Here is a 10,312-nt window from a genome sequence, read left to right as displayed (position 1 = left end):
CCCAATACCCAACACACCCATGAGATAGACCGACTACTACCCCCCACCCCACACACACACACACACATACACACACACACACACACACACACACACTTCCATGAGATAGACCGACTACTACCCCCCACCCCACACACACACACACACACATACACACACACACACACACACACACACACACACACACACACACACACACACACTTCCATGAGATAGACCGACTACTACCCCCCACCACACACACACACACACACTCACACGCGCGCACGCACAAACACACACACACACACACACACACACACCCATGAGATACACCGACTACTGCAGTAAAAGTACTAATACTACACTATAAAAATACTCTGTTCCAGTAAAAGTACTAATACTACGCTATAAAAATACTGTTACAGTAAAAGTACTAATAATACACTATAAAAATACTCTGTTACAGTAAAAGTACTAATAATACACTATAAAATACTCTGTTACAGTAAAAGTACTAGTACTACACTATAAAAATACTCTGTTACAGTAAAAGTACTAATAATACACTATAAAAATACTCTGTTACAGTAAAAGTAAACAACATAATAAAGGTGAAGAAGGGACACTGGAAATTGATAATTAAGTCACATTTTATTTTGATCCAGCTTATATTATAATTATAATAATAATATAATATATAATATATAATAATATAATATAAATATAATAATTATATAAACATGTGCTTTAGATTTGACTGTATTTGAATCCCCTTCCCTATTTTAAGTTATTATTGTTATTATACTTTGCCTGTACATACAGTATGTGTGGACAATGAATACAGTTAATATAAACTCAGTCAGTATTGATCACATTGATCAGAAACAGTCTCTCAGTGTGTCGACATTAATAAAACTCTGATTCCTCTCCGTTCCTCAGCTGGTGAAACTTGTTCGTGGTGGATCTTTAATATTCTTCATTTCAGTCATCAGTCAGACTTCTCCACAGTAAACTGGAGCGTTATGAGGCCTTCATCATCATCATCACCACCACCTCCACCCTTTATTCACCCTCCTCTCCTCTATCCGTCCATCACGTGAGGAGAAACACTCGCCGTCTGTAGTAAACAACCACGTCTGCAGCTTCAGTGTCCGTGCGTCCGTCCATCCTCCTGATGAGACCTGCAGCCATTACTCGCCGTCAGGCAGCCGTCGCCGTCGGCTTTAGATTCTGATTCTGAGCGCCGTCCTGCGGCGGACAGGCGGAGAGCTCCTCTGCAGATCAGAGTGAACCAGTAGAGCTGCAGAGGCCACAGCAGAGCGGCGCCCAGGTTGCACTGCCATGGGGCCACCAGGGGCACCGCGTACACCGGGACAGACGCGTACCTGACACACCAAGCAGACACCGTCAGACATCAACTAACACAGAGACCAACGCACAGAGATCAGCTAACACAGACCAACGGCAAACAACAGATAATGATAAGAAGTGAAAGTGTTTGTTCCATTGCAACATCCGCGCCCAGCAGCAGAGCTACGCTTCCGCCATTTTGGACTGAATAATAAAATGATAAAAAATAACAATAATAATAATGAACGTAACCTTGTTTCACATCACCTTGTTTCCTGTCACCTTGTTTCCCGTCACCTTGTTTCCCGTCACCTTGTTTCACGTCAGCTTGTTTCAAGTCACCTTGTTTCACGTCACCTTGTTTCACGTCAGCTTGTTTCCCGTCACCTTGTTTCCCGTCACCTTGTTTCACGTCCCCTTGTTTCACGTCCCCTTGTTTCAAGTCACCTTGTTTCCCGTCACCTTGTTTCCCGTCACCTTGTTTCCCGTCACCTTGTTTCACGTCCCCTTGTTTCAAGTCACCTTGTTTCACGTCACCTTGTTTCCCGTCACCTTGTTTCCCGTCACCTTGTTTCAAGTCACCTTGTTTCACGTCACCTTGTTTCAAGTCACCTTGTTTCCCGTCACCTTGTTTCCCGTCACCTTGTTTCCCGTCACCTTGTTTCGCGTCAGCTTGTTTCACGTCAGCTTCTTTCACGTCACCTTGTTTCACGTCCCCTTGTTTCAAGTCACCTTGTTTCACGTCACCTTGTTTCCCGTCACCTTGTTTCACGTCACCTTGTTTCACGTCAGCTTCTTTCACGTCAGCTTGTTTCAAGTCACCTTGTTTCAAGTCACCTTGTTTCACGTCACCTTGTTTCACGTCAGCTTGTTTCCCGTCACCTTGTTTCGCGTCAGCTTGTTTCACGTCACCTTGTTTCACGTCAGCTTGTTTCAAGTCACCTTGTTTCACGACAGCTTGTTTCACGACAGCTTGTTTCACGTCACCTTGTTTCACGACAGCTTGTTTCACGTCACCTTGTTTCCCGTCACCTTGTTTCACGTCCCCTTGTTTCCCGTCCCCTTGTTTCACGTCCCCTTGTTTCACGTCCCCTTGTTTCACGTCCCCTTGTTTCACGTCACCTTGTTTCACGTCACCTTGTTTCCCGTCACCTTGTTTCCCGTCACCTTGTTTCACGTCCCCTTGTTTCACGTCAGCTTGTTTCACATCCCCTTGTTTCAAGTCACCTTGTTTCAAGTCACCTTGTTTCACGTCACCTTGTTTCACGTCAGCTTCTTTCACGTCAGCTTGTTTCAAGTCACCTTGTTTCAAGTCACCTTGTTTCACGTCACCTTGTTTCACGTCACCTTGTTTCACGTCACCTTGTTTCAAGTCACCTTGTTTCAAGTCACCTTGTTTCGCGTCACCTTGTTTCGCGTCACCTTGTTTCGCGTCAGCTTGTTTCACGTCACCTTGTTTCCCGTCACCTTGTTTCGCGTCAGCTTGTTTCACGTCACCTTGTTTCCCGTCACCTTGTTTCACGTCCCCTTGTTTCCCGTCCCCTTGTTTCACGTCCCCTTGTTTCACGTCCCCTTGTTTCACGTCCCCTTGTTTCACGTCACCTTGTTTCACGTCACCTTGTTTCCCGTCACCTTGTTTCACGTCCCCTTGTTTCACGTCAGCTTGTTTCACATCCCCTTGTTTCAAGTCACCTTGTTTCACGTCACCTTGTTTCACGTCAGCTTCTTTCACGTCAGCTTGTTTCAAGTCACCTTGTTTCACGTCACCTTGTTTCACGTCACCTTGTTTCAAGTCACCTTGTTTCAAGTCACCTTGTTTCGCGTCACCTTGTTTCGCGTCAGCTTGTTTCACGTCACCTTGTTTCCCGTCACCTTGTTTCGCGTCACCTTGTTTTGCGTCAGCTTGTTTCACGTCAGCTTGTTTCAAGTCACCTTGTTTCACGTCAGCTTGTTTCACGACAGCTTGTTTCACGTCACCTTGTTTCACGACAGCTTGTTTCACGTCACCTTGTTTCCCGTCACCTTGTTTCACGTCAGCTTGTTTCACGTCACCTTGTTTCACGTCACCTTGTTTCACGTCACCTTGTTTCAAGTCACCTTGTTTCAAGTCACCTTGTTTCACGTCACCTTGTTTCACGTCAGCTTGTTTCACGTCACCTTGTTTCACGTCAGCTTGTTTCAAGTCACCTTGTTTCACGTAACCTTGTTTCACGCAACCTTGTTTCACGTCAGCTTGTTTCACGCAATCTTGTTTCACGTTGTTACGTTACGTTGTTATATATATAAATATAATAAACGTTTTCAGTCCAAAATGGCCGCTGCGGCTGTTGTCAGATCAACACAGGAGTTTCGTCTCTATGCTTGCATGCTCTTTGCCGACACCACGCACCTCTCGCCGGCTTCACTACGGAGAGCCTAAACCAGCCTTTAAAGGGTCATGGTTCGTGTCCACGGTGTTTTTTTATGGCGAGGGATCGCCTCACTACGCAGCGTTGGACGCTTGACGGGCTGCCACTAGACACCTGATTGGATGAACTCTTTCCCTCGCAGGCTGCTGCTCCTGGCTTTCGAACAGGAACCAACATGGCGGCTCGTTTGGAAACTTTCCTCTCTTATACCACGAAAATAGTTCACTGAAATATGTTTCTGAAGACGTTTTATGTGAAATAATGTGAAGCATCACAGCGCTCCAGTTACCTGCTGTAGGCGTAGTACAGGTACGGGAAGAGCAACACCCGGCAGCTGAAGAAGGTGAGCAGCAGGAGGACTCCGTTGACTTTGTGCAGCAGAGTGTGCTGCTTCTTGTACTGGCAAGAGAAGAAGAAGAAGAAGAAGAAAGATCAGAGAGAGTGAAGAAGAGAGTACGGAGGCTCAGAAGGGACGTGTTTTCAATAGAGAGGTGAAGTCCCGCCCCTTCCTCTGGACCACCACCGAACCTTATTTCAGATTAAAATATGAACGGTAGTCAACAGAGAGAGATAAATATTCATCAAAAGGTCATTTAACTTGAGATAATTAGTTTGTGGAGATTATATTAATAACATCTGTATTTCTGTCTGTGTTCGTTTACCTGGATCAGGACTTTCCCCAGACAGACGAACGGCGTGCTGAGCTCCGCCAGGAACAAAACGCCCTGGAAGAAATCACCTTTACCCTGCCGCCACAGCTGACACACACACGCGCACGCACACGCACGCACACGCACACACACACACACACACACACACACACACACACACGCACACGCACACGCACACACACACACACACACACACACACGCGCGCGCACACACAAGAAGGAACATTATAGGTATTTAATGGAGTGCAGTATTAGACTGTATTAGAATTATTAATACATAATGATGATAATAATAATAATAGTAATAATAAAAGCAATAATACTACTTATACTAATAATAATAATAATAGCAATAATAATAATAGCAATAATACTACTTATAATAATAATAGTACTAATAATAATAATGATACAAAACAGTAATAATAATGATAATAGTAATAATAATAATAATAGGAATAATAATAATATAATATGAATAACAATAATATAATAATAATAATGATAATAATAATAATAATAATAATAGTATAGTAATAATAATATAATAGCAATACTACTACTGCTAATAATAATAACAATAGTAATAATGATAAATAATAATAGTAATAATAATGATAATGATAATAATAATAATAGGAATATTAATAATATTAATATAATAGTAATAGTAATAATAATATAATAATGATAATAGTAATAATAATAAGGATAATAATAATAATAATAATAATAGTATTGTAATAATAATAATAATAATATAATAGCAATACTACTACTGCTAATAATAATAATAATAGTAATAATGATAAATAATAATAGTAATAATAATGATAATGATAATAATAATGATGAAATAATAATGATAAAATAATAATAATAATGATAATAGTAATATTAATAATATTAATATAATAGTAATAGTAATAATAATAATATAATAATGATAATAGTAATAATAATAAGGATAATAATAATAATAATAATAATAGTATAGTAATGATAATAATAATAATAATAGTAATAATGATAAATAATAATAGTAATAATAATGATAATGATAATAATAATAATAATAATAGTAATATTAATAATATTAATATAATAGTAATAGTAATAATAATAATATAATAATGATAATAGTAATAATGATAATAATAATAATAATAATAATAATAATAATAATAATAATAATAGCATAGTAATGATAATAATAATAATAGTAATAATATAATAGCAATACTACTACTACTACTACTAATAATAATAATAGTAATAATGATAAAATAATAATAGTAATAATAATAATGATAATTATAATAATAATGATGAAATAATAATGATAAAATAATAATAATAATGATAATAGTAATAATAATAATAATAATATTGACCACTGCAGCCTCTAGTGGACACTAACTGTACTACAGTTTGGTCGTAGCCTCATAATTCATCAACGTGTCGATGATTTCTCTCTCCTCAGCCTTACTAGCCGTGAAGCTAAAGCCAGCGCTAGAGGTCACACTCCATCATCACAGTCCTCGTTGCCATGGTTACCAGTGATGCGGGGAAGCAGAAGGCCACCATGAAGATGTGATGCAGCACCATGAGCATCTCTCTGCGCAGGTAACCGGCCACAGCGGCTCCCTTCCACCTGACGCCCTCCTCCTCCTCCTCCTCGTGACCTTTGACCTGCAGCTTGTACCAGTAGCACACGAACATGGCGTAGACGTCGTAGGCAAAGTACGGCGTGGCAAACAGGATGTAGGTGTCGGTCAGCCAATGACTGAGGAGGAAACAGGAAGAGAGAACAGAGTCAATGTGTCGTCTAAACGTCTCTCAACAAACTGAGAGGATTGTTGGAGTTGAGATGAACTCTGAGCAGATTTGATTTGATAACCAAATGCAGCTCAGCTCCACTTTGACTGGGAAATGAAGGCGCTGACAGGCGACACCTGCAGGGATTTACTGAAACAACCCCACCCTCCTCCTCCTCCTCTTCTTCATCATTTAGTTTCCCATCATCCTCAGCGTGCAGGATTACTGTGAGCATCTTAGAGACTCAAATAGCTTCAGTGCTGCTGCCTCAGATTGTTAATTAGATTACAGACCGACTGAAGTTCAGTTCATTCACTCATTCATGATGATGAAGACTCAGTCTGTTTTAATACTGATATCATTCCATTCATTCAACTCTCTGCTGTATTCTCCCAAAAGGACTTAAATAAAGTCAGAGCAGCCCTGAGTGTTTCCTTTAAAACAACAGAAATATGAATGGAGTTTGGTTAGCGGCGGCTGAACAGCGGACTCACGTCTTAGACATTGTTTTTTTGTCATTATTAATATGATTACTACTATTATTATTTTACTAATGAACAGATTGATTAAGTGGTTTATTTATTGATCTATTATTATTGTTACTATGACTATTGGTATAGTCGACTCAAGTTCTGTAATAAATCCTTTTTCTTGTTATTTTATTGTTATATAAGTTTTGAACAAGGCAGAAGAAGTAAATATGCCTTTATTACACATAAACATTAACGTTAAATCACTGTAAACAAATAAAGTTTTGTGGCTGAACTTCCACTTAAGTTACTGTTGTATTGTATTTAAACCCAAACCACCATCTTTTCCTATAGAACATATATTGATAAGAAGTGAAAGTGTTCGTTCCATTGCAACATCTGCACCCAGCAGCAGAGCTACGCCTCCGCCAGACTGAAAACGCCTACCAGACGACAGTAAAACGTCCGCCTACAAAGAGCCGTACAAAAGTAAAACTACATTATTTCTATTCTATTGTCATATTCTACTGAAATGTCCTGTGTTGAACAATAAAATAATATAAATGTAATCAACGTTTTCAGTCCAAAATGGCGGCTGCAGCTGTTGTCAAAACAACACTCTATGCTTCCATTCTCTTTGCCAACGCTACGCACTTCGCACCGACTTCACTATGGCGAGCATAAACCGTAATATAAAAAATAATAATAATAATGAACGTAACCTTGTTTCACGTAACCTTGTTTCACGTAACCTTGTTTCACGTAACCTTGTTTCACGTAACCTTGTTTTACGTAACCTTGTTTCACGTAACTTTGTTTCACTTAACTTTGTTTCACTTAACTTTGTTTCACTTAACCTTGTTTCACGTAACCTTGTTTTACGTAACCTTGTTTTACGTAACCTTGTTTTACGTAACAACCTTGTTTTACATAAGAAAGTCCTCTAAGGGCGGTTGTTTTTATTTACGTTGTTTCGTTATGTTGCTGCGTCACATTGTTGCGTCACGTTGTTGCGTCACGTTTTTACGTTACAGTCCAAAATGGCGGTAGCCAGTTTCGTCTCTTTGATTTTCCTAAACCTGATGAATATGTTTTGTCAGGTGTTGCTGGACATCCAAAAATGTGGAATAACTTTTGGTAAGATATCAAACACAAGCCGTTGTAGGAGGACACGTTGAAGCAGGAGGAAGTAGTGAACTGGTTGGGGAATATTGAATCCAGATGTGGAGCTCTAGTGAGTTTTAGAGGCAGCAGGACGGTGAAGTCAGATTAAACTACAGAGTGTGTGTTGATGGTGTGTTCTCATTCACCTGTCCTCCACGACGTCCCCGCAGGACGAGGCGATGATGCATCCGGCTGAGGACGCCATGACGGCCTGGACGGACGACACCAGCCTGAGAGGACAGAAAATAATCTGTTTAACAAACGGGAGGTCGTCGTCACGGCGATCCATCTGAACTTTAAGGAGCAAACAGAGGCGGGGAGGTGACGGCTGACATCACACGACCTTAACAGACTTTACATCGGTAGAAAGCTCCTCAGTCGATATACGGCGGCCCTGAGACGTCAATGATTAATCGTTTAATGGCAAAAAAAAAGCGTGTTGCTCTGTTATGTTTCTACAGTCCAAAATGGCAGCAGCAGCTGTTGTCAAAAAACACCATAGTTTCATCTCTTTGCCGCTCCGGATGTAGATACAACCGGCTCATTCTGAGGTAACCAAAACACAATTCTTATTATCAGGTGATTATACACTGAAGAAAACATACTTATTAATATTATATTCTGCCAATAGATCCCCCTGAACGCTACCCACTGGTCCTTTAAAGCTTGTAAACGTGTTCTAGTAGAAACATTAAGTACAACCTGGAAGTGAGCAGGACACAGTACAGTCTGTCCCCTTTAAGAAAAAACACATGAAGGGTTCATTTGATTTTTGCAAATCCTCCATGCAAAGAGATGAGAGAGGAGCAGAGCGAGAGAAACCGGAAACTCTCACAACAGAAACGAGTTTAAAAGATGTTTAAGTTTAAGTCACTTTAAGTTGCAGCGTGTCGAGCGATTGTAAAAGAAATGTAATAAATCAGACATGTTTGTGCCTCCGTACATTAGTTTCAGTGTGACTAAGATGAAGTGCGACTCTGATAATAAACTCAGAGAGTCGTCTTCCATCAGAGACCAGGAGCAGAGACTAGGACCAGAGACCAGGAGCAGAGACCAGGAGCAGAGACTAGGAGCAGAGACCAGGAGCAGAGACCAGGAGCAGAGACCAGGAGCAGACCAGGAGCAGAGACCAGGAGCAGAGACCAGGAGCAGAGACCAGGAGCAGAGACCAGGAGCAGACCAGGAGCAGGACTGACATCTCTTTATTATTTTATCATTTGAGGCTCACAACCTGTCTGAGGACAAAAAGGAGGTCCTCACAAGAGTAGGAAAGTCTGCAGAGCGTTAATGTAAATCAGTGTGTGTGTGTGTGTGTGTGTGTGTGTGGGTTGTTACCGTGTGGACACGACGGCGGCGTCCCCCTCGCTCCATCCCATGTGTCTCAGAGTGTGTCTGGAGAGCAGGTAGAGTCCGGGGAAGAAGACGGAGCCGGCAGCCAGGAGGACCCACATGGTCCCGGTCCACCTGGACGAGTGTGTGTGTGTGTGTGTGTGTGCAGGTAGATGTGGATGTATGTGTGTGTGTGTGTGTGTGTGTGTGTGTGTGTGTGTGTGTGTGTGTGTGTTGGGAGTGTTAAATGAGGACGGGTTTCCAGGAGCTCAGCGAGGAGGATCAGCTGGGAGGAGCTGCCACCTGTCAGAGGAGGAGGAGGAGGAAGAGGAAGAGGAAGAGGAAGAGGAGGAGGAGGAGGAGGAGGAGGAGGGCACACTCATCTCTACACTGTTCTTTTACTTTTACAGTACTTTCTCTGACAGTTTTAGTTACTTTACAGATTATTAATATAAAATCTAATCATCTAATACATGATGTATTATTATAGATTTAAACTATATTTTTTCCCTTAATTTTAACACTTTAATCTCAGAGAATATTAAATAGTTTTCCTCATTAATTTGTTAATTATTTTCTTGTAAATTTACCACTTTAATCTCAGAGAATATTTAATCGTTTTTCTAATAAATTTGTGAGATTTTCCTGTAAATTTACCACTTTGTCTCAGAGAACAATTGATTTTTTTCTCGTAACTTTGTGAGTTTTTTTCTTGTAAATTTATCACTTTAAACTCAAATATTAATTTGTTTGCCTCGTAAATTTGTAAAATTTTCTTGTAAATTCACCACTTTAATCCCAGAGAATATAGATTTTTTTCTTCATAAATTTGATTTTTTTTTGTAGATTTACCACTTAAATCTCAGAGAATATTTGAATTTTTTCCTCATAATTTTGCAAATTATTTTCTTGTAAATGTACCACTTTAAACTCAGAGAATATAATTTTTTTTCCTCAATTTTGTGAATTATTTTCTTGTAAATTTACCACTTTAATCTCAGCGAATATTATTTTTTTACTCATAAACTTGTGATTCTTTTTCTCGTAAATTTACCACTTTAATCTCAAAAATATTAATTTGTTTGCCTTGTAAATTTGTAAATTTTTCTTTTAAATTTAC

The 10,312-nt window shown here is 39.8% G+C and overlaps 1 protein-coding gene across 1 annotated transcript; it reads right to left on the bottom strand.

Moving 5' to 3' along the window:
- Positions 1-636: 636 nt before the first annotated feature.
- Positions 637-9,403, bottom strand: LOC119502102 (ceramide synthase-like). The gene is made up of 6 exons (XM_037792979.1): positions 9,199-9,403; positions 8,010-8,093; positions 5,969-6,197; positions 4,403-4,498; positions 4,030-4,139; positions 637-1,367 (listed from the first exon to the last, which is right to left on the bottom strand). The coding sequence occupies exons 1-6, from the start codon at positions 9,312-9,314 to the stop codon at positions 1,127-1,129; spliced, it is 876 nt and encodes a 291-aa protein (XP_037648907.1). The 5' UTR covers positions 9,315-9,403; the 3' UTR covers positions 637-1,126.
- Positions 9,404-10,312: the final 909 nt, after the last annotated feature.

The sequence above is a fragment of the Sebastes umbrosus genome, chromosome 14 (genome assembly GCF_015220745.1).
Source record: "Sebastes umbrosus isolate fSebUmb1 chromosome 14, fSebUmb1.pri, whole genome shotgun sequence".
NCBI lineage: Eukaryota > Metazoa > Chordata > Actinopteri > Perciformes > Sebastidae > Sebastes > Sebastes umbrosus.
The sequence above is the reverse complement of the archived record's forward strand: the minus strand, read 5'-3'. Positions and strand labels throughout refer to the sequence as shown.